General features: G+C 44.1%; 1 protein-coding gene and 1 pseudogene across 1 annotated transcript in view; one reads left to right on the top strand and one right to left on the bottom strand.

Annotated features, from left to right (window-relative positions):
• Positions 1-25,555, top strand: part of PPM1H (protein phosphatase, Mg2+/Mn2+ dependent 1H) — a 1,465,797-nt gene that overhangs the window by 1,346,963 nt on the left and 93,279 nt on the right. Inside the window, exon 6 of the mRNA XM_050748428.1 lies at positions 25,140-25,224. Within this exon, the coding sequence (XP_050604385.1) occupies positions 25,140-25,224 (85 nt within the window). The remainder of the gene's footprint in view (positions 1-25,139; positions 25,225-25,555) is intronic.
• Positions 6,062-7,061, bottom strand: LOC126930869 (glyceraldehyde-3-phosphate dehydrogenase-like; annotated as a pseudogene).

The following is a 25,555-nucleotide window of genomic DNA, read 5'->3' as shown; positions in this document are numbered from 1 at the left end:
ATTAGTGATTTCAAATTTCTGTATTTGACAAGTGTTCTAATTACCCACCAAGTGAGGAAGAGCTGAGGAAGAAATGAGCTGAGGACTGGCGAGAGGTTGTAGCAATTTGTGTTGTACTTGGACCTGCTTTGTCAAGTTGTGAACAATTAGTCTCACAGCTGAAAAACAACTGCTGCATGCAAAGCAGGTGATCTGAAATCAGGACGACTGCTCCTGATGCCCATTCCCACTCGTGCACATTTACCCTATCTGGATTTGGTGCTCAGCCCTGACAGGTGCTGGCTGATGATCTTCATGGCATGGTGTGTGGTAGACGGCTGTGGTTTATAGAGGGGAGGAAGCTGAGGCTTGGAGAGGCCTAACAGCCAGTCCAGGGTTGCAGGGGACAAGTGGGAAGGCCAGCACTCAACCCTGGACTGCCTGATTCCACCCAAACATCCCAATGTGGGCAGGCAGGAGATGACCTTGGATGGACTCACAGACCTGAAAAGACCATTTGGTTGATCTGGGCGGCAGCACATATTGGGAACCAGGTAAATCTGCTTCTCAGTCCCTGCTTGGGGACTTCAAGACCATCACTTAAAAACCCTTCTTGCAAAGTAAGAGTAATATCTGCCTCCTTGGGTTGTTGAAGAGAACGTAGACACAGTACCTGCTACTTGGCAGGTGCTTTGAAAAAAAAAATAGTTTCTTTCCCTTCAATTAGAGGAAGGATTGAATCATGCATAGTTCTTCAGGTCCAAAGGCATTTCAGCCTCCTCCAGGTTTCTCTGCCAGCCCCTCCCTTCTTGGTCCTCAATGTGGTGTTCTTTAGTTCTTAACCGATATGGCCCCTGTTTTGAGCGTGTTTCATCACATGTTCCTTTGCCATGCTAGATCCCTATTAATTTCAGTAGGGATGGCACCAGGTTCAAGAAGCTGAAGAAGAGGCCCAAAGCCAACAAGCAAGACACAAGATTTTATTATGGGGAACTTACACACAGGAACGGCCCAGTGATGGCAGTCTGGACAGAACTGCACCTGCTTGTAAAAAGGACACAGTTTGAGGCTGGGCGCAGTGGCTCACGCTTGTAATCCCAGCACTTTGGGAGGCCGAGGCGGGTGGATCACGAGGTCAGGAGATCGAGACCATCCTGGCTAACACGGTGAAACCCCGTCTCTACTGAAAATGCAAAAAATTAGCCTGGCGTGGTGGCGGGCACCTGTAGTCCCAGCTACTTGGGAGGCTGAGGCAGGAGAATGGCGTGAACCCGGGAGGCGGAGGTTGCAGTGAGCTGAGATCCGGCCACTGCACTCCAGCCTGGGTGACAGAGCCAGACTCCGTCTCAAAAAAAAAAAAGGACGCAGTTTGTATAGCATCTTCACTTAGCATCCTCCCCCTAGCACCCTCCACGTGGCAACCCTCATTTCTTGAGATAACTGCTGTCAGGTGTGTCTGCTATGAGGCTTATTCTCGGGGTATGGGTAAGTTACTGCTGTCAGGTGCATCTACCATGCCTCTTCTGAGCCTCCAACAGAGCCTGCAATTGAATGAAAATCCAAGCCTTGGAAGAAGGTGAGCTTGTGAAGTTTCCTGTCCTGCTCTGTGGCTTTCTGAGCACGGTGCTGCTCCTTGGCTATCCGGAGTTCCCAGGGGAAGGTCAGGAAGGCCTTTGCTGAGGCCTCTGATGCTCATCTGGCCAGGCACTGCTGCAGACTCCATGGCAGTGAGCCCCCTCTGGACAAGCACACATCAGGTGTGGTCACCACAGGGTCTGATCACAGAGCTTTGTGCACACTCACCTGACTACCTGTGCAAGACAGAAACCTCGCTAAGGAACTCCTAAGATGGGCCACACATAGTTAGGGGTTAACCCGAAGGCAAACTTGGGGCTTGGCAGATTCTCTAAAACAGTGACTCCCAAGTTGTTGGCATATAGCAGGGTGATGCTACCAAGAGAGGAACTGCAGACGGGGCGCTAACTGGGCCTGTGCTGGGAGACCTTCTGCCTGGCTGTGGGTCTCTGGTCTCAGGCCACAGACAACAGGTCCTGAGAGTGGGAAGAGCCGCTGCTGGGAGCCACGACCATTTCCCTCGCACCAGTCTGCAGAGGTCAGTCTTCATGTCTAAGCCTTCCAGCTCCTTGCTGTGTCATTCCCCATGGGTAAAATGAAGGCGGATCATGCCCATGAGTGCTGTGGCCTAGAATGACTCTCACCGCAGCCTATTTATTCCACTAAGCCAGCCTGCTCCACTGTGTGGACTCCCTAAACTCTCGCAAAATGCTCCTATAAGTGGGTACCTTGTATAGAGATTCTCAGTACCCTTCTCCAGCCCTTTTTTATGGGGAAATGAGGGGCTGTAAGGCTGGGGCGATGGGAAGCACTGAACAGGCCTGTGTCTGCCTGGTGTTTTGTGGTGGAGATCTCTACCTTAGTAAAACACATAGACCAATTTTAGCAGGAAAATTCAAGGATGTGTTACGCGGTTTTTGCTGTAGATATATGTCATGTTTCTTGTAGAAAATACAAACAGGCAAAAAGGAAAAATTGCCTGTAATCTCCTCCCCTCCCCAACCACTGTTACCAATTACGGGTACATCTTTCCAGCCTTTTTTCATACATAATCTCACTTTCCCCCGAGGGAAATTACACTCTGCATACAGGTTTAAAACAGTTTTTCCCCTTCCTCCTGAAACACAGAGTAATGGAAAATAATCTAAACATTTCTTAATGCTTCCAAATAATGGATATGAACTTCCAATCCCTTGTTCCTCCAAAACTGTGGTGTCCTTAGGACCTTACTTTATAGTATTAATATTTATTGTTGGCTGTAGTCTTCTTTGAGATTACGGTTTTTTATTTAGTTTTTTTCTAAAGCTTCCTGTGTTGTGGGTTTGTTATCTCTTGCTGCTGTCAATGAGTCTGCATGAAACAGAATTCCTTCTCCTTTCTGGATTAGTCCTTATCTTTTTTGACTTGGAAATCATGTAGGCCCTGATGTTTGCACTGTATGTAAACTGAAAGTAAACAACATCTAAGTTAGGGACAGAAGTACTTAAGGTTTTTCCTAGAGCAGAGTATGACTGGTGTGTGGTTAGAATGTAGTCTTCAACCTGGGACTCCGTGCTTACCCTTCAGAGCTAGTCTAGGTCATTTGGTCATTTTCTCATCTTTTATAGGAAAAGTTATTTTTCTTTAGTCATTCTGGGAATTGGCGTAACCACCACAGCATTTCATGGAGAAAAGAAATTCTCTAAGCTGTCAGATAATTCCTGTCTAGGTGACACCTCTCTTGGGTTAGATGCTTCTTTTTTTCCTCCACAGTTTGAAGGTTTAAATAAAATGTAGCCAGTGTAGAGAGTGGGATGATTGCAATTATGGAGGCAGAAAGATAAGAAGTTTGAAGTTCAGGTGAAGCACATGTCCCATCACCAAGATAAAACAAACAGTGACTCAGTCAAGAATCTGAGTTTTGGCTTAATTTCTCATGCATGTGCATTGTAGGTCATCTTTGAATTTATTTGACTTGTGAAAACAATTTTAACTACAAATAAACACACAAGCAGTATAAATACAGAAACCCCACACAGGCAGGGACCTCCCTTTGGTGAGAACGCTATAGGCATAGATGAATCATGCTGAGATAGTTTGCATCTGTGAGGTTCATGTGAACTTTGAGGCCACCAGCCCTCAAGGCAAAATAAATACCCTTCAAAGACTTTGTAGCTTCCAAGAATTATTCATGTGGAAACCAAATGAAGATGTTGATTTCCAAGAAAGAGATCTCACAACTACAGTGGATGACTGAGTGATTCCAGCCAAACACAAGAAAGTGTTAACTTTTTAAATCTATTATTGAAGGAATGTAATTGTAATTATGGTACATTACTTTAGGTTTCTGGGGTAGTTTTAAGCACTTAGCTTTAAGCACTCCAGTTTAGCCTTTTGAACAGCAAATTCATGTTTCAAATTACAATGAATGTCTCTATTAATGCGCTTTCTAATTCCTTCTAAACCTCACTCCTAAATTGCACCAGACTGGAGCCATAAAGGGTTGCATGTGGGAAGCCTCCATCTGCTTTTCTCCTTTGAGAGGTGGTTGTGAATGAGACCAGCCAATGGGAATAAGATAATAATTGTGTTCTAAGAGCCTCTTGTTCTGTGGAGTGTGTGACTTACTGACTGATGCTAAACATTTGAAATTGTAAATTTGAATAAGTCCATAGAAATTGGGACACAGAAACATGGGTCTTAAAGGATGGTGCTGCTTCCGAGTGTTTTCTGGAGTGGTGTTATGGTAGGAAGTGCCTCTCAGTAATGCTGTTGTAAAGACAACCTTACAACTTGAAACTTGCCCCCAGAAAAAACACTTGAAAATAGTAGATCGAGGATGACAAATTTCTGGTGAATTCACTAGAGTGTGTTTTCTTCCAGTGAATTTATCTCTTCACTGATTTTATTCATTCCTATGAAATATCTAAGGGTGAACTGGTCTCTTTTCATTTTATAGTTTGAGAAAGAAGTTAAACCCTAAGTAACTATAATAGTTTCTCTAGAACTTAAGATATTTTTTATGCACCTGAAGATTTTTTTTTCAGCCTTACTAGGCCATGGTATAAATATTTCTCCTATTTCTTGTGTTGAAATGGGAGGTATCTCTTTTCTTTCAGGAAGCTGAGTTTCCACTTTTGGCATAACTAATCCCAGCAAAAACAGGAAACAGTTTATCTATCAAAAATCACACTCCTGATTTTGTCCATGATGTTCTTCCTCCTTTCTTGTTCCCTACTGTCTACACTTAAATAATTCAGATTCATAACCCAGCCCTATGAGAGCATGAGGGAGTATGGGGATAAAAGCCACCCCACTGAGGCTTCTCACAAGGACCAAACAGTGCCTCTCAGTGCCTCTTTGGCCATGGGTCTCTGTCTACAGAGTCTCACCATTGGGGGTGCCATTTTCTGGTCATCCACCCTTTCCCCAGCCTCATTTTCCAACTGGACCAGTCATAGCATTGAATGTCCCTTGTGAACTCTGGAAGGAGAGTTTTCCCCTTTGAGCCTGTGGAGGTGCTGTCTTTGGCTCTGGTTAAATCTTTGCTGACATCACAGGTGCCTCTCAAGTCAGCTTACGTAGGTCCAGCTGGTTCCTGCTTAGATATCCTCCTTTCTCTCTCCCTCTCATCTCTGCAGCTTGCTGTAGAGGCTGCTCCCACAGTTCTTTAGCCTTTCATGTGCCGCCATCTTTGTCCATTCAATTGGCTCCTCCGAGATTCAGCGCCCTCCTTCTTTTCCCCTCCCCTACTTTTTCCTTGTATTTCTCAGTAAGTACTCTTCATCTTTTCAGGACCACATTCCCAAATGTCACCAGCTCACCTGCGTCTCAGTATTCCCTGGCCTGGGCCACCTCTTTGTGGATGATGACTCTCCTCCCTCAGAAATTTATTTTGTATATTTATAAATATACAAAATGTGTTCATGTACATGTTTCCTTCATGAAACATTTGTTTTAAAAAAAACTGATTACATATGCAGTATATGTCACCTATGTACATTTTTTTTTTTTTTTTTTTTTTTTTTTTTTGAGACGGAGTCTCGCTGTGTCGCCCAGGCTGGAGTGCAGTGGCATGATCTCGGCTCACTGCAAGCTCCGCCTCCCGGGTTTACGTCATTCTCCTGCCTCAGCCTCCGAGTAGCTGGGACTACAGGCGCCCGCCACCACGCCCGGCTAGTTTTTTGTATTTTTAGTAGAGACGGGGTTTCACCATGTTAGCCAGGATGGTCTCGATCTCCTGACTTCGTGATCCACCCGCCTCGGCCTCCCAAAGTACTGGGATTACAGGCTTGAGCCACCGCGCCCGGCCTCATTTTTTTTTTTTCGGCTGAGCACAGGGGACTTTATTAATGGCACATGACAAAGTGGGGCTCTCTAGACCCCTCCCTTTTCAGGGGGTCTGCATGGGAACTTGAGGAAGGGAAATTCTCAGTGTTGTTGGGGACTGAGTGTGGCAGTGACTCCCCAGCAGTGAGGGCCTCTCTCTTCCTCTCTCACTCTCGCTAGGGTTGGTGGTCCAGGGGTCTTACTCCTTGGTGGCCATGTGGGCCATGAGATCCACCACCCTGTTGCTGTAGACAAATATATTGTCATACCAGGAAATGAGCTTCAATGACACGTGGTCGTTGAAGCCAGTGCCAGCCCCAGCATTGAAGGTTGAAGAGTGGATGTCGCTGTTGAAGTCAGAGGAGACAACCTGGTGGTCAGTAGTATAGCCTAGGATGCCCTTGAGAGGGCCTTGGATGCCTGCTTCAAATATGATGTCATCATACTTGGCAGGTTTTTCCGGACAGCAGTTCAGGTCCACGACTGACACACTGGCAGTGGGGACACGGAAGGCCATGCCAGTGAACTTCCTGTTTAGCTCAGGGATGACCTTGCCCACAACCTCAGCAGCACCAGTAGAGGCCGGGATGATGTTCTGGAGAGCGCCGTGGCTGTCACACCACAGTTTCCTGGAGGGGCCATCCACAGTCTTCTGGGTGATGGCGTGGACTGTGGTCATGAGTCCTTCTACGATACCAAAGTTGTCATGGATGACCTTGGCCAGAGGCACTAAGCAGTTGGTGATACAGGAGGCACTGCAGATGATCTTGAGGCTGTTGTCATTACTTCTCATGGTTCACGCCCATCACGAACATGGGGGCGTCAGCAGAGGGAGCAGAGATGATCCTTTTGGCTCCCCGCTACAAGTGAGCCCCAGCCTTCTCCATGGTGGTGAAGACACCGGTGGATTCCACTATATACTCAGCACCAGCATTGCCCCATTTGATTTTGGAGGGATCTCGCTCCTGGAAGATGATGATGGAATTTTCGTTGATAACAAGCTTCCCATTGTCAGCCTTGATGGTGCCATGAAATTTGCCATGGGTGGAATCATACTAGAACACACAGACCATGTAGTTGAGGTTAAGGAAGGGGTCATTGATGGCAACAATATCCACTTTATCAGAGTTAAAAGCAGCCCTGGTGACCAGGCACCCAATACAACCAAATCCTTTGACTCTGACCTTCACCTTCACCATAGTGTCTCAGAGATGCGGCTGGCAATGACAGAGAAGATGCGGCTGTCTGTCAAATGGGAGGAGCAGAGAGCTACTTATGTGCAATTTAAATATGCAAATAAACAAGATTAAGAAAAGAAAGACATGATATTCTTAGCATCCAAAGATGATGACTGACTTGTACCTCTCGTCATCCAGGTCTCTCCTTGTCCTGTTCTTGTGTGATTTCCCTGTTCACATGTGGCACCTCTCAGAGCTGAATTGGCCTGCCTGGTAGAGAGCTGAAGGCCACCCACCTTGTAACATCCTTAAAACCTAACCTCACTCTCCTGACAGCCACGCCAAAGAGCTGAATCACAACAAGTGTCTCATGGATGGAAGCTCTTCCATTTTGTTACATTTCAACTGTTTTTAACTTGCTTATTTTTACTTGTACTAACCCTTCCTCTTCACTGTCAACCAAAAGATCATGAAAGACTATTGATTTCTAAAGTTCAAGTAAAGACTATGGCTTACCATTTCTTTTAGCTGGACGAGGAAGGGGTTTGGGAGAGAAGCATTGGGAATGAGTTGACTTACTCTCTTATGGAACCCAGGTAGACCAGTGACTGCTGCTTTCCTTCACTAGCCCTCACAAGCCTTTCTTTCATAATCTACTCTAGAATCTGTTTTTGGACAGGGTCTGTCTCTGTCACCCAGGCTGGAGTGCAGTGGTAGCTTGATCTTGGCTCGCTGCAACCTCTACCTCCCAGGTTCAAACCATTCTCCCACCTCAGCCTCCCAAGTAAGTGGGACTACAGGCATGTGCCACCAAGCCTGGCTAATATTTTGTATTTTTGCTAGAGACGGGGTCTCATGATGTTGTCCAGGTTGGTCACGAACTCCTGAACTCAAGTGATCCTCCCATCTCAGCCTCCTAAAGTGCTGGGATTACAGGTGTGAGCCACTGTCCCCAGCCTACTCTAGAATCTTATCAAGACTGGATAAGACAGCTCTCCCCTTCTCACATTGCAGAATCCATAGTCTCCCATGTTAAAAATTACACCTGACTTGCGTATCTCTAATCTTTGTTCACAGCCACATCTCTTCTTCACCGCCCTTCCTTCTAGATCCCTAACAGTACTGCAACAGCCTCATTTTTGAGGACTTTTGGGACCCTAAGATATAATCCATTGAAACCAGAGGATTTGATCCCTTTTATTACAGCAAGATTCTCCTCTGTAATATTTTTATTTGGTTTGGAGCCTTAGTTTTTCTTGTGGTTTTTCTCCACCTTCTCAATGTGAGAGGGAAGATAATACTTCTAATCCTGGTGATGAGGGAAGGTCATTCCAGAGAAGCAGCAAATACAAAAATCAAGTAAGAATCAGAACAAGAAAGCCCAAGCTTCAAGTCAGAACTAGTGGAAATGAGGTTAGTGGGAGCCCACCCTGATCCCCCTTATCTGGAAAACTATTTAAGAGAAGAACCAGAATGGAAAAAGCCAGAGAGAGGGGGAGAGAACCTGGAACCTGGCGTTCTCCCAGACAAGCCCCCACCACAGTCTCAGCCTCTTTACCTCTGCCTGTGCATCTCAAAAAAAACAAAAAACAAACAAACAAAAAACCACGGAAGCAGAGAGAGATGGCCTGCTGTGGCCTTTTTCCAAGAGGGAGCAGAACAGTTCCGATTTTACATCCAACAGGACTTCAAGAGTAGGGGGTGAGGCTCCAGGAGTGAAGCCCACCGTATCCCTAAGCTATGGGTCAGTCAAGTGCTTCCATCCCTGAATCTGACCCACACATGGTAGAAAGGTGGAAAGATGTTAGATGTTCGTCCCATAGTTAGATTTGGGCATTGTTATAAAGGAACCTGGTTTTGGAAAACAACAATCTACACGAGTATATTAAAGACTCAGAAAAGTCCTGTGACAAAGAAGAATGTTTCCTGAACTCTTTCAAGCACGAGGAGTCTTCGTTTGGGGGTCCCCTGTTTTCATTCACACCGGATTCCACGGGAAATGTTGTAGAGGCCAACCTAAATTAACTGATTTATTCTGTGAAGAGGAGTTTGACAGGTAGCTGAGGTTAGAAGGTAGATGAGAGAACGGACCTGTTTTTCTGTGTTTTCACTTAATATGTTAGTTCAGTTCTCGGCTTTGTTTTTCTCCCCTTTTTCTATATGCATTCCCTAGAACACTTGTTTCAGTTTTATAATTTAACTACCATATAGATACGACTATTCACAAATCTTTTTTAGCCCTGACCTCATTCCTGAGCACCACTCCCACATTTCCAACTGTGTCTTCACTAGCCCCTCCACCTGACATCAGGCATATGCCCCAAATTCAGATGCCCAAAATGCAATGTCTTCTCCAGACCACCTCTTCTGCTTGTCTCTCCTGTGTTAATAGCATCGTCGTCCTTCATTGCCCAAGCTGGGAACCTCAGCAGATTTGCAGGCATTTTCTTCTCCTTTAATTCTCACATAATTTTTTTAAATTATGTATTTTATCTCTAAGAATTTTCTGTTTCCACAGACATAGTTCAGACTCATTTTTTACTTGGACAGTTGTAAGAGCCTTGGATAAATTATGGATTGAGTAGAATTTTTGCAGGAAAAGGGGATTTGGTGTGGGAATCCTTTATATACATCTCTTTGTCACAATAAAATTAAAAATTATGGATATGCTTGGGAAAATGTTAAGGAGACTCTAACATTAATATTAATAAGCAGAGTGAGGTTTCAAAGCTATTGAGCAAGGGATTCAAGAATACCCCCAACTCCCCTGTCAATCTTCCTTCTTTTCTGTGGAATGTTGGGGGGATCTGAACACGTGAATGGAAATGACAATGAGAAATCTTCAAAATGTTAAATTTTTATTTAACGATAAAATGTGAGACAACCATTTTATTCTTAAAGCCTAAGCGAGGTCACAAAAAATTTTTTTTTCTTTTGTACAATTCCTTAAGATCCCATTTGTAGACACTTATAATCACCCAAAAATAACGAAGTTCCAAGTAAATTACTATCCTACTGACTCTTTGTGAGTTTAATTTATTCATTCAGCATCACTAATAATCTATAAAGTCCCTTCATACATACACTCATTTAGTCTGAAGAAAGTGGTATTTATCAAGTGGGGAAAATTGATTCTCAGAGTGGCTAACTCACTTTCCCAGTATACTTAATTCATAGCTTGAAATTGACTTTGGACTGCAAACTTTGATCACTTTTCATTTCACTGTAGCCGGCTCCCAAACCCAACTTAATGGGTTATGTTCAATGAATGAGAGATGGGCTTCCCAGGCCTTTGCTGTGTAAGGAACTGGCACTGGGTAACTGTAACCAGGCAGAGCCAGAGAGGCCTTACAAGTAGGGCCGGTGTGCAGCATCTAGCCTGTGTAACCCAACCATGAACCACAGATGAGCCTCCCTGCCTCGCCAGATGAAGTAATGTAACTTATTTTGAACAGGAGCATGTGGCAAAGAAGAGGTCCTGTTTACTTCCACAGTGCACACTGCAAGACATTCTCAGTACATTATGCAGTCTAGATCTCATTGTTTATGGGTCTGGTTTTGTCCTCATGCAGCAGACGTAGTTCCTGATTTATAGCACCCTAGAGAAACTACAGTGAAGGATGCCTCAAGATTCTTGGCAGGCAAATACAGACAAAACTCCTTTACATCTTTTTTAAGAATTCCAGGGATGGAGATCCATGAGCTTTGGTCAAATGTATAAAGTGAAGATCAAGAAATTGTTTTCCCTTTTCCAACCATAGAATTTTACTGATTTGATGTGATTTCCTCCTGTTTGTTTCACTCTGAGCATGAAGAACTGGTCACCCACTGTTCTCTGAATAAACCCATTTTAAATGCATGAAGGCAAGTGTGATGAGATTGTTCCTCATTCTTTCCCTCAGGCTAAAATACCACTTTTGCTTTAGCCTCTTCAAAGCTTCTATTTTCCACCCCTTGAATTGTGTTTACTCCTCTTCTTGGGACCCTGCTCAGTTGTTCCGTCACATTGCTATTTTTCAAGTAAAGAGGCCTGAATCGGACACAAATCAAACAAGGGTGTGACCAATCCAGGGTATTAGTGAAGAAATTATTTCCTGGGCTCTGCAAGTCCTACCTGTCTTGGCACACAAATAGTGAGCCATTGTAGTCAACAGTCACCTTTAAAAAGAAGAGAAAAGTTCATCCTACTCATAAATAGTCTGCAGTAGAGAGAAAAATAAATGCCTTTGGTGGCTTCACCTGTTCTGGCTACTTGCTGTGAGGAAGAAAATGTGCTTGATTTGGCACTTAACAAATGGTTGTACACATTTGTGCTAGGGGACCGTGCGATATTGTGAATTTTAGATATTGACCCTGCACTAGAGAGAAGCAGAATACATATCCTCTGATGCAAATGAAAAATAAAGCATTGTGTGATATACACATTGAAATCTAAACATGCAGGCAAAACTTTTTCAGCAAGATGCCTTTAAAAGGGTGCTGAATGAGAAATCACTGAGATTTTCAGATCTGAATCTAGTTTGAACTCGAGTCCTTTAAGAGAAAGTTCTAAAACCCACCAATTAGGAATGTAAAATTGTACAGTCACTTTGGAAAGCTAACTGGTGGTTCTTCAGAAAGTTAAGGTTACCATATGGCTCAATAATTTCACTCCTGGGTGAAATTATTGGGGCCCAAGAGAACTGAAAACATATATTTACACAAAAAGTTGTACACAAATGTTCATTGCAGCATTATTCACTATTTTTTTAAAAATGGAAACAAATGTCTGCCAACTAATGAATGGATAAACAAAATGTGTTCATGTGATGGAATATTATTTAGTCACAAGAAGGAATGAAGTACTGATGCATGCTGTAACATGGATGAACCTTGAAAACATATGTTAAGCAAATGAAACCAGTCATAAAGACCATGTATTGTATAATGCCATTCATATTAAATGTCCAGAATAGATTAATCCATAGAGACAAAGTAGATTAGTATTTGCCAGGGCTTAGAAGGAAGGAGAGATGGGGAGTGGCTACTAAAATGTACAGGGGCTAGGGAGTCCTTTTTCAGATTTCGAAAATCCTGGAATTGGGCCGGTTGCGGTGGCTCACGCCTGTAATCCCAACACTTTGGGAGGCCGAGACAGGCTGATCATGAGGTCGGGAGATCGAGACCATCCTGGCTAACACGGTGAAACCCCGTCTCTACTAAAAATACGAAAAAACTAGCCAGGCGTGGTAGCCTGTAGTCCCAGCTACTTGGGAGGCTGAGGCAGGAGAATGGCATGAACCTGGGAGGCAGAGCTTGCAGTGAGCCGAGATCGCGCCACTGCACTCCAGCCCAGGCGACAGAGCAAGACTCCGTCTCAAAAAAAAATAGAAAAAAGAAAATGTCCTGGAATTGGATAATGGTGATGGTCGCACAACCCTGAGAATGTACCAAAAAACGCTGACTTGTATCACTTTAAGAGGGTGAATTTTATGGTATGCAGACTGTAATTCAAAACCAGAAAGCAAACACATAGACCTCTTTTTTTGAGAAATGATATGCACCTTGAAAACCTTTCATTAATGACTAAGGCATTTACCTGATCTGGAAAATGTTGTGTTGGTGTGCTGGGTCTCATGAGTGTTGCTGGTAGCCAAGATGGTAGACTAAGATGTTTCTACAGAAAGTGGCTGAATATGACACTGAGAAATTATTCTGGGTGGTATGAATACAGACTGGGCTGGTTGTGAAGAAAGCAAGGAACGTTGGACTCAGCTATGGCTCTATGAGTGGTCACTTATTTTTGCTGCTACTTAAAGATCTGAAATATTTTTCCCTTGACTGTCATTTGTGAATATTTTTGCCTAGGAGCTTAATTGCATAGTTGGGGTCTTGTTAAATGAATCATCATATTTGCAGACTTATTTAGTAGTTTCCATTCTGAAAATTGAATGACAAGAAATACACCCAAACTGATTCCAGGCTATTAGGTTTACTTTTTTCCCTTCAGCTATTTTTTAATACCATTAATTAGCATCTACAGAGTAGCCATCCTCTGACGATGGTAAGGTAACCCTGGCTTGTCCCTCAGCTGCCCTGCTTTCTTTCCCAACAATGCGTTTCTAATACTTTTGAAAGAGAACAACACTTCTGCTGCATCCAAACAGAATCCACAAGGTCTGATGCTTTTGAACAAAATGGATGTTTCCTCCCTGTGCCTTGAAATTGATATACACTGTCAAAAGGGGTTTTCCGAATGGTTTCTCTTTGTCACCTTGTACCAGATTTTCTCCTCCATTCTGGAAATGTGCAGTTTAATGTTGCGTTTCGAATCACTTTCAGCTGAAAGAGTGTGTAATGGAATCAGGGCATCCATGAATACTCTTAACAGTGTCAGAGATGCCTTTTTGTTTGTAGCTCTGTGTTCCAAGGGGACTGATGACAACAATGAAATTACATTGGGGGCCTTGCTCAGGAACAGGTTCCTTGTCTGTGATGATTTAAGAGAAATAGTAAGGGTGGCTTCTCCCATCCTGTTGCTTCTGTGTTTGGTTTATATTTCTTAGAATCTAAATTGTGGTGATTATCACCTCCTGAGAAAAGTAGTAACTGGAGTCCTTGTCAGTATTTTCCTACCCCAGTGTGTATCAGACTTCTTTTCAGAAGCATTTCACTCTAACGCTGAAAGTTGCCTTGAAATCACCTGATTGTGCCCCTTTTTGTTATTAGCAAGGATGCCAGGGCTCAGAGTTAAAGACTATTAACAGTAGCCCACTGTGGAGCTGGCACCTATAATTTCAGATTCCCAGGCCGGTGCTGTTTCTGCCACAACACACAGGCTCCTACCACCAATTACTCACATATCTGTGAATTCCCTCCAAAGCCATGAACCTTCTGAGCTGGAGGAGGGCTTGACAATTAGCCTCTGTCCCACAGTCTTAATCATTTCGTGCTTTGGCTGTCACAGTATAGCCTTCCAGGTTAACTGTCAGAACCTAACAACCCAGAAAGGATAGATGATGGCAGGCGCTTCCTCACGCGCGTGTGTGTGTGTTCTACATTGGCACACATTTAACTACATGAGTGGGTGGAATCCATGTTACAGGGCTGGCCGATTGCTTAGGAATTAAAGATGGGAACGAAGTTCTGCACTCCCAGGACTTTTTTAAACTAGAGCCTCAAAGCATTTTGCTTTGCCATTCAGCAAGTTCTCTTGCTGCGGAGAGAAGAAACCAGGGTATAACAAAGTAAAATGACTTGGTTTGGAATTGAACTTCAGATGTGAGCTTGATCGCTGCCCTTTGTCTTACTTAGAGGACTATTTTTTTTTTTTTTTTTTTTTTTTTATTTTATTTTTTTGAGACGGAGTCTCACTCTGCCGCCCAGGCTGGAGTGCATGGCCCGATCTCGGCTCACTGCAAGCTCCTCCTCCTGGGTTCATGCCATTCTCCTGCCTCAGCCTCCCGAGTAGCTGGGACTACAGGCGCCCGCCTCCGCACCTGGCTAATTTTTTGTAGTTTTAGTAGAAACAGGGTTTCACTGTGGTCTCGATCTCCTGACCTCATGATCTGCCCGCCTTGGCCTCCGAAAGTGCTGGGATTACAGGCGTGAGCCACTGCGCCGCCCACTTGGAGGACTTTTAATACCTTTTACTCCATAGAAATTGGACTCCTGGACACCATTACCTGCTTCTCAAGTCCAGCAGCTTGGGGATTTTGGATTTCTTTTCCATTTCTACTCTACCGAGAGATGCTACCTTTATTTTTTAGTTGGGCTATGTATTTGTGTGTGTGTGCGTGCATAATTTTTTTCTCTTTCTCTTTCCCACCTATGTTATAGGTCATTGTTGTGTGTCTAGAGCAGAGGGAGTGCTTGGCAGGTTCTGCCACATGGGCAAAGCTTTCTACTGAGGCTGAAAAGCTCCATGCCCATTAATTGTCTCCATGCCATGTTTACATAGCACCTATTTATTATTTGACTGTGAATTTGGGGATTTTGTCTGGTTTTAAAACAAAAGGTTTTTACCTTGAGAGGGCAGAAGGGCGGAAGTGTGCTCTGGAATGTACCCTGCCAGAACATGGGCTTTTAGGCTTTCTGAGGGTGACACGAAGAAGGTGCTGACAGAGTGTTCCTGTGTTTGCACTACTTGATTCTCCAAACTTCATCTTCCCCTTAAAACTTAATTTATGCTGGGCATGGTGGCTCATGCCTGCCATCCCAACACTTTGGGAGGCTTAGGTGTGAGGATCACTTAAACCCAGTACCCAGCACTAAAAAATTTTTTTTAATTGCCAGGCACGGTGGCTCACGCCTGTAATCTCAGCACTTTGTGAGGCTGAGGTGGGCGGATCACCTGAGGTCGGGAGTTCGAAACCAGCCTGACCAACACGGAGAAACCCTGTCTCTACTAAAAATACAAAATTAGCCAGGCCTGGTGGTGTGTGCCTGTAATCCCAGCTACTTGGGAGGCTGAGGCTGGGGAATCACTTGAATCTGGGAGGTGAAGGTTGCGGTGAGTCGAGCTCATACCATTGTACTCGCGCCTGGGCGACAAGAGTGAAACTCCGTCTCAAAAAAAAAAATTTTTTTTTTTAATTAACCAGGCATGGTGGTACATGCCTGTGGTCCCAGCTACTCAAGAGGCTGAGGTGAGAGGATCACTCGAGCCCAGAAGTCCAGGGCTACAGTGAGCCACGATTATGCCACTGCACTCCAGCCTGGGCAACAGAACGAGACCTTGTCTCAAAAAAAGAAAAAAGGAAAGAAAGAATTTGTTACTTGTTTGCATGAATCTGAAGCTTTCTCTATAGCCATAGCCAATAACAATAGCTCTGCAGTGTACTAAGGCAATGTCATTTCATTTTAGGAAATTTAGAGGTGGGGGGCGTGAATGAGCTTCTACTTTTCAAACCCAGTAGCAACCTGTGTGTTGGGGCTCTGTGGAGGGAGAACATTTCTGAGACCATCTAGAAGGAAATTTCCTTATTCTGCAGGATGAAACCACAGCACACAACAGTATAGGTTGAGTTTTGCTTGCTACGGAACAAGGGAGATATCACCCAAGCAATAGAAAGTGTGATTGGCTGTTTGGTGCCTCACAACGAAGATGTCCCCTTCTCCTAGTAGTGATGTATGAAGGGGAGGTGGCTTCCCCATCCTACTGCTACCTCCAGACCTCTGGGTGGCTGTCTGGGCCTGGAACTCTGGCAGTCCGTGGTGGTAGGTAGCCCATAGGCAATGAATACGGTAATTGAGTTGGGAGTGGTGGTTTGGTTTGGTTTTGCTTTATCAGTGTTACTGATTGAACACTATGAAAATTTCCCTATGACCACTGAATAAATCACACCTGGATGTATACTGTAGAGCCTGTGGGCATAGTTTCAAGTCAGTTCTTGGGTGCCTAGTGAAATATATGTATGAGACTGATACAGAATGCCCAGGCTACGGGGGGAGATCGCACCTGTTTAAACCTTTTTTTTTTTTTTTTTTTTTTTGAGACAGGATCTTGCTCTGTTGCCCAGGCTGGAGTGCAGTGGCATGATCATAGCTCATCACAGCCTCAACTTTCTGGGCTCAAGTGATCCTCCCATCTCAGCTTTCTGAGTAGCTGGGACTATGGGCGTGCACCACAACACCTGGCTAATTTTTTCTATTTTTTGTAGAGATGAGGGTCTCAGTATGTTGCCTAGACTGGTCTCAACTCCTGAGTTCAAGTGATCTTCCTGCCTTGGCTTCCCCAAGTGCTGGGATTATAGATGTGAGCCATCACGCCTGGTCTAAACTTCTTTATATGGCTAAGATTAACAAGCTCTAACCTTCAATCGAAGAGCTGATGAATTCTTTAGTCATGCATTTAATCCCTCACTTGGAACCTCTTCTTATACTTTTATTTTGAATGTGATTGGCAGTTCTAAACCTATTTTTCTGGGTCCTTTCCTTAAAGCACAAGTGATGTAGAAAAGTACAGGCATCTTTAGGCTTAACCAGTTCTTATTTTTATGAGAAGATTCAGTCACTGGCTTCTCAGTTAGTGGCTTCTGAAACAGATGCAGGATAGTTTTGTTGCTGTGCCTGAGCTCCAAATAATGGCCTCTGAGATGTGGTTGGGCCACCTAGTAGAACTTCATGGAGAGGTGCTTGAGGCATGTGGGGTTCATGAAGGGTGGTAACATTACAAAGATGAATCGGCATTCAGGAAGACTCTAGGTCTTCTCTGACTGTGTAGCCAAATCTGGGCAAATCAGTTCCTCTTCAAATTTACAAAAGGAGCATACATTTCTTGTAACAGTCAAATAATACAAAAATATATAAAGAAAAGTTAACCAGGCGTGGTGGCTCATGCCTGTAATCCCAGCACTTTGGGAGACTGAGGTGGGAGGATCGCTTGAACCCAGGCATTCACGACGAGCCTAGGCAACATAGTGAGGCCTCGTCTCTACAAAGAAAAAAATAATAATTTAAAAAATTAAAAATAATAAAAAGTTTTAAAAAGAAAAATTAACTTTCTCTCCCACTTCCACAACTTCCTTGCCACTCATTCAAACATAATTATATGTTATCAAGCTGCCAGGTGTCGAGGTGGTCAGTTAGGACAATGAACCAAACTGAAAGTAACAATCGTTTCTTCTCTTACTGCAATAGTCCTGGCAAGAGGCAAAGAGGGAAGTGCTGACTCCCCAGGGTTCCATTTTTCCCCATAGGATGGCAACATGTGAAGGTCTGGCAGATGACATGCAGCGCTAGCAGGAGGGAGCCTCAGTGCCCAGAGCTCTGAACTAAAGGCTTTGCCATTTTGTGGACCGAGGGATGGAGGGCCAGGGAGAGAAGGGGAAGGACTACGAGTAGACTGAGTCAGAGCAGAGAAGTTTCTCAGTGGAGACTCTTAGGCTAGGGGGGTATGAGTCCTGGGCTGTAGTCCTCTCAGCGGCTGCAGTGCAGGGACTGTGCACCACATCTGGTGTGGAGAGGGCAGCTTCCCCCGTGAGGCCTGCTGGGCAGAGCCTTTGTAATGGCCTGTGGTCAGGCCTGAAACATAGCACAAAGGATTTGGGTATGGAATCAGATTCCTCACGTAGATGGGATATCTATATATAGTTTTTGTTTTTACAAAAATGGGATTGTACCACTCATTACTCTGCAGTTTACTTTTCTCACTTACTATACCATGGATAACTCCAGGTCACAAAATAGAATTTCACTTTTTTTTTTTTTTTTCGAGACAGAGTCTCACTCTGTTGCCCAGGCTGGAGTGCAGTGGTGCAATCTCAGCTTACCACAACCTCCGCCTCGCAGGTTCAAGCAATTCTCCTGCCCCAGCCTCCCAAGTAGCTGGGATTATAGGCACCCACCACCACGTCCAGCTAATTTTTGTACTTTGAGTAGAGACAGGTTTTCACCATGTTGGCCAGACTGGTCTCGAACTCCTGACCTCAAGTGATCCACTCACCTTGGCCTCCCAAAGTGCTGGGATTACAGGTGTGAGTCACAGCTCCTGGCCTCTTTTTTTTTTTTTTTTTTTTTTTTTTTTTTTTTTTTTTTATGGCTGTATAATGGCTTATAGAATACAAACCAATCCATTCAACAGTTCCCCTTTTGACAGACATTCGGTCTATTTCCAGTCTTTGCCCCAATGAATAACGTCAAAAGTCTGAATTGTATGTATAGCCTATGTACTGAGTCTTTTATTACTTTAGAATGTATTCCCCAAAGTGGAATGACTGAACCATTAGATATGTAATTATAATTGTGATCAATGTAAAAGGTGTAACAATCCCCATTCCCATTATGAAAGTGACTTTTACTCTATGGAAACTATATATTGTTGATTTTTTCAATGTTTCCCAACCTAATGAGCAAAATTATATATTGTTTTTACTTTAGCATGCATTTTCATGGACTGGTGAGACTGAGCATCTTTTCATATCTTTATTAAACATTTGTATTTTTCCTCTGTCAGTTGCCTAATCATATTTTTTATCAGCTTTTTTTCTTCTGCTTGTTTGTTAAATGCCTGTTGGCACATGTCAGTCTTGCTCTGAGAACATCACACTGAGTTGAGATTTAACAAGAGTTAATATGATCCCTTTAAGAAAAATTGTAAAATCAAGTTAATATTTGAAGTGAGCATCCTGTTTTACCCTCCGTTTCTCTTAATCACTTAATATTTAGACTAGGGGAATAAAGGTATGTGTTTTTAACTCCAAAATATCACATTAGAGGAGAGAAGTAGCGGGATTTTCTAGGAATTAGTCTCTAACTCAGAATTCTCATTGGTTAGGAATAAATTACCTTTATCTTCTCGTGTAGATAATATTTGGGGCAGGAACCAAAGGGAGTTTTTGTTTTTGAGACAGGGTCTCACTCTGTTTCCTAGGCTGGAGTGCAGTGGTGCAATCTCGGCTCACTGCAACCTCCCCCTCCCAGGTTCAAGCAATTCTCCTGCCTCAGACTCCCAAGTAGCTGGGCTTACAGGTGCCTGCCACCACACCCAGCTAATTTTTGTATTTTTAGTAGAGATGGGGTTTCACCATATTGGCCAAGCTGGTCTCGAACTCCTGATCTCAAGTGATCCGTTCCTCTTGACCTCCCAAAGTGATGGAATTACAGACGTGAGACACTACACCCAGCCTGAGTTTTTTAAAGTATTCATGTCTTGCTTTACCTCCTTTTCTCCCATTCTTGCAGTTGACTCATAAGAACACCCTAAACCTTACTGTTTATTGTATCACAAATAACGTCCCATCAATTTTACTGGAATTGATGTCACATAAATTTCAACTGTAGTCTTTAAAGGAAAGGCTAATCTTAACATTGGATAATATGTTTAAAACCATCCCCTCTGTATGGGAAGGGGTATTAGATGGGAGGTGTTTGCCAGTGGATTAGACCACCTCAACCCCAGCAACTTTCTCATTTAACCTCTGGAATGTTACTCAAATTCTGGTCATGGTGGTATCCACAAGTCTAGGTCCGAAGCCCCAGAAGGAAGGTCAGCGTGTGTACGTAGCTCTCCTGCACCTTCGCTTCCACAGCTTTTGGTTTTTGTTTTTTCTTAATTTTCCTTAGGAAAAGCATCTCATAAAATAATGAAATAGAAGCTAGGAAGTACAGGGGTCCTGTGATGAGAGACTGCAGCTTTAAAGGCATTTCTCTACTTTATTGATTGTTTAGTATGAGATTTGTCAGCTTTCACATGCACTTCGTTCCCTTTGAAACCCCTTTCCTCTCATTGCCCTCCTCCAGATTGGAGACCAGCACTCTGACAAATTGATCCCAAGATCAGAGGGATGAAAGAGAGAAAGATCAAAAGGAAGCAAGGATCACATAGGAAGAGGCATCGCGATGTAGGCACTGGGAAGGCTGGCAGTCAAACATGCTGTCATCTTTAATCCATGGATGCCTCTTAAAGGAAGAGCTTGGTAGTTCAAACGGAAGTGAAAAAATGTTCTGTACATAGATGGATTTGGATATAATTAGCTATTTAAGAAAGTAATAAACTAGGCTTGCCCTGGTAGTCATATTGTAATAGAATGCAGATACCTCACTGTGTGTGAATTTGAAATTAAAAAGCAAAGTAAACATGGTGGACTGCTACCATTGCTGCCCTCTCCCCGTCCCTTGCCCACAAAGGAGAGGCGCTGCCTTGTTCCCCCTTCTATTTCAAGGCACTTCTCGGTGGTGACTCAGCCAGAACATTGTCCTCTTAGGTCTACTGTCTTTTTGCAAAACCAACAAAAAGGCGTATGGATTTTTAAGGGCTCAGACTATAAGTTATATAATGTTGCTACTAAAGAAAGTCTTACTTAGGGCCATCATTTCTGGATTCTTCTGTTCCTCCCAAGTCTAGCTCCCTTTTCATCTATTTAGCCACTTATCCATCAGCAAGCAGTTGTTGCACATCTGCCACGTGCTAGGCACTGAGCACTGGAGGTTCAGAGACAAGACATAGACTCTGCTTGGAAGATATCCGCCGGGTAGTTCAAGACAGCCATGGAAGCCAACAGTCATAGCAAGGACTGGTAAGGGTACAGCTAGGCATATGACGCCACAGAGTCACAGAGAAGGGGCATGGAGGGTAGGCCAGGAGGACAGCAGAAGGCGTTCTGAGCTGACTCAGAGAAATGGGCTGGCCATGAGAAGGGAGAAGCAGATGTGAAGGGAGTAGCAAGAGTGAGGTTAAAGCGAGAAATACAGGCAAAGACCAGATAACAAAGGAAACTGGAAAAGCTGGGAAGCCATCACAGGGCTTTAGGTAGGTGATGTGGCACGATGAGAGCAGTGCTTTAACATCACCTTTGTGACCCTATGAAGCACGGGGCAGAGGAGGGCAGAACAGGGGCTGAGGAAGCAGTGGAGAGCTCCTGAGTCACGTAGATAAGCTCTGATGGAAACCAGAACCAAGGCACTACCAGGAATCAAAGAAAGAGAGGGATTCTTGTGCTGCTGAGGAGGTGAAATCTACAAGCCTGGGTGCCTATTTGGACATATGAGGTGAGAAAAGGGAGGAGTCTGGAATGGCTGTCTGTCTTCTGGCACAAGCAACTGAGTGGAAAATTGTGTTGTTCCCGGAGACAGAGAATACTAGAAGACAGATTTGGGAGGGGGCTGGGGACAGGATCATTAATTTTGTATCTTATTAAGTATGAAATGCCAGTGAATATATTGAAGTGGATGTATCTGTTGGCAGTTGGCTGTTCCAGGCCGAGCACAACAGAGATGTGTGGGCTAGATAGGTTGTCTGGACTCACCAGCGTATGTTGTTGTTGAAGCTATTTATCCATTCAGTAAATATTAAGAGTATACATTCAGGGCTATCTGTGAGCATGCAACCTGCGCACCACACCAGGCCCTGCTCTCAGAAGGACCTCACATTTGATGTAATGCTCTGCTGTGGCTGTCTTGAAATTATCCATTTTTTATCGGGGGGCCCTTGTTTTTATTTTGCACTGGACCCTGAAATTACATAGCCCTGCCTACAATGGCCTGGCACTGGTTGCAGTAGTAGGGCTACAGTGTTGATCAAGACAGGCATGGTTCTTGTCCAGCTTACAGGCTAGCATGGAAAGCAAACAGTTAAGTAATCAATTATAAAATATGATGAGTTCTGTATTAAGAGAGGGACCAGGCTAAGGGAACACTTATGGAGGGATAGTGATCTAACCCAACCTAACCTAACCTTGGTGGCTGAGGAGTTAGGGAATGAGAGCACCCAGGGAGTATAGTGAGACAGAATCCTAGTCCACAACACCAAAGAAGGGATGGAGAAGTCGAAGAGAGAATGTCCTGGGAGTTAGGAGGGAAACCAGGAGAAGTTGTATCCCTGGTGCCAGGGTTAGGAGACAGTCACATGCTGTCTGGGAGATCAGAACGATGACATGCCAAAGGGATATAGCAACAAAAGGGCCGTTTGTTGATTCAGGTGACAGTAGCTGGGTGTAGAGGAAGGCAAGAAGTTAATTTACTTCTGTTTGAGGGATCCATGCGAGGTGAGGAAGTAGATAGACCCTGAATGTAGATTATCGTCAATTTATGAGGCTTAGGTTCTTAGGAAAGAAAAATGGACTTTTCAAAGGTGGAGTTTGGATTAGGAGAGTATCATCTGTTTGGTTTTGGTTTTGCTTTGATTTTAAACAGAATGCTTTAGCATGGTTTTGTTCTATGGGCAGAGATCCAGTGGAAAGAGAGGTCAGAAATACAGGAGTTGGGAGAAACTGACATTGGGAGAACCCCGTGTGGGAAGTGACAGACAGACAAACTCTGGTCAGGAAGAGAAGGGGAAAAGATAGCTGAGGAGCAGTGAATGTCTTGCTGAAGGCCCCTCTTTCCTCTGTAAAATCACCCCATGTGACTTGGTTAAATGAACATCTGCTGCCTTTTAGTTCTTTTCTCTTCCTGCCTCAAATTCAAGGAACAGTTTCTTCTAAGTTCTTTCATCTGCTCTTTTAGTCAGCAAACATTCAGTGGGCCCCTGCTCTGTGACAGGCATGACCTAAGTCTTTGGAGTCACCAGGCCCCTGAGCTCCTGACACTCAGTTCCTAGAGGAGCTGCTTTCATGGCCTGATTGGGCATGCTGGCTCTTCCTAGTCCACGCCTGGGAATTCAACTGCAATTCAGGGGCCGTGCAGAAAAAGAGGAAAAAGTTAAGAGTAGCTTTAGGCAAAATCTTGAAAGAGGAGATTACCTTTGGAATTTATCACATAATAACTTTCACTCCAGCCCCCTGGATTCTCAGGGGCCCTCTAGATCCTGTAAGATTAGGCCCAAACCTAGAATTTCCTGACCCCGCCCCCTTTCAAATTCTCCTGTGTTTCTCCATCCTGTCAAAACTCCTACTCCCTTATTATAGTCATACTCACCTGGTAATTAGAACAAAGACCATTGGAATTAATTCACGCTGATTTGTGAATGGTGGATAACACCTTAGTGGGGGTGGGGTAATAGTGATCGCATTTTCCAAGTGGCTCCTGTTTATAAGAAGGGATCTTTAACTTGTCATATTTCAGACAGCATAATAAAAGTGATAGGGAGTATTCGAAGAGGCCTCATCTTCTCACAGTCAGTTCCCCTAAACTTTTCCATTTTCTCACAGCTTCCACTGTTTTTTTTTTTTTTTTTTTTTTTTTTTTTTTTTTTTTTTTTTTTTTTTTTTGCCTAGAGTCATAAGTTCTCTAAAGCTCCTAAGATTTTTGTCATCATTCTTTCCCTTCCTGGATGTACCCCCTACCCTTTCCTGTTTCTATGACAGCAGCAACTAGGGCACAGGTGGTGAGGGGTTGGGGGTGGGGTCATGACAGCTGCAGCCATTTATAGGGATTGTTTCCAAGTCAGGGACTGCCTCTGCATTGGGAGGGAGGGATGCCCAGAGGCCTCTTGGCACAAATAATGCAGCCTCCCTAGAATGAAGAAGGCATCCACTCAGAGCTGAGCTGATCGAAGGCATTTCCCATGTTGGTGGCTCCTCACCGAGAAGCATGTCAGCTCTCAGGTCTCTAGCTCCCTGATGCCTGGGAGCAGTTGGGTTCATACAGAATGCAATTCCCCAAGCCACTTCCATTTGTTGTAGAAATGACAACATTCTGCCACAACCGATCGATAGCTGAAAAGTGGCTGTCAGGAACCACTTTGGAATCAGAAGTTCTGAGAACAGGAGGCACCGCTGGGAATAAGCCCAGGAAAGGTTGCTCATGGTTATCGATCCTGCAGCCTCTCCTGTAGACATCTGCTTCAGGGAATGCTGTTCCCTCAAAAGTCCTTGACTGGGCAATAGCTCTTAGATACATTTTTTTTGGAGTGTATGAGTTTCCTGAGCCTTGAGATGAGTGGTTTTTTTTGTTGTTGTTGTTGTTTTTTTTTCCTGGACCCAGGATATCACCCTAGAAACTCAACAGTTTAGGCCACACATTCTCAGATTTTGACATGCTTATGAATCACCAGGGGATCTTATTACAATGCAGATTCTGATACAGTAAGTTGAGTGGCACCTGAGATTCTGCATTTCTCACAAGCTCCCAGGTGAAGTCAATGCTGCTGGCCCACAGGATCATTTGAGTAACAGGGATCTGGAGCTGCACTGTCAAATACATTCAACACTAGCCATGTGTCACTGCTTAAACTTAAAGCTACGTTCATTAAACTTCAATAAAATGAAAAATTCAGTTCCTTGCCTGCACTAACCACAATTTAAGTGCTTAGTACCCACATGTGGCTAGTGCCTGCCATATTGGACTGCACAGACAAAAACATGATCACAGAAGGTGCTATTGGATAACCCTGGGCTAGAGCAGGACTCTGTTGCATCATTCATTCATTCATCCATCCATCCATTTATTCACTGAGCATTTGTTATGTGCCAAGAAGTATGCTTGGTGCTGGAGCATTGAGGCACACTTCCAACTAGCAGAAAACGTACACATAAGCTGACTAGAATGCAATGCACTTAAAAGAGAGATGCCTCTCATGTGGTGAGGGATCCAGAGCTGGGAACGGTGAACCCTGCCATGCAAGTGGGAGAACAGAAACATCTCTTGGCATTTCATGTGTGATCTGAACCAAGCAATGGTTGTGACAGAATCGGAGCATTTATGAGATTGGCTACTGACAATGCATTTTCACCATTTCAGGGCCATAATCGTCAGAAATGGAGAAATTATCCCCATGTCTTCAGAATTTACCCCCGAGACGGAGCGCCAGCGACTTCAGTACCTGGTAAGAGTCATCTAGGCTTGGCAGAGGGCAGTGGCATCAGGGATGGCATCGGAGCTGTTCTGGAGGAACACGTTGCTACTGACATGGGAGCAGGCTCACCGCATTCAAATGACATATGGTATTAACTCCCCCCCACACACCTTCTGGATCACACATCCTGGCTTCGTGTGTGACGACACACTCCACCTCCGTGAATTTATTATTGTGGCTGATTTTCTCCCATCTGTGACCAATTGAAAACATGGTGTGCTCTGGTTTTTTGTTTTTTTTTTTTTTAAATGGCTTCTTATGTACAATGTGAGATGCAGTTTCAAAAAACACAGATACCTTC

Source organism: Macaca thibetana, chromosome 11, assembly GCF_024542745.1.
Source record: "Macaca thibetana thibetana isolate TM-01 chromosome 11, ASM2454274v1, whole genome shotgun sequence".
NCBI lineage: Eukaryota > Metazoa > Chordata > Mammalia > Primates > Cercopithecidae > Macaca > Macaca thibetana.
This window is presented reverse-complemented; position numbering and strand designations above follow the sequence as displayed.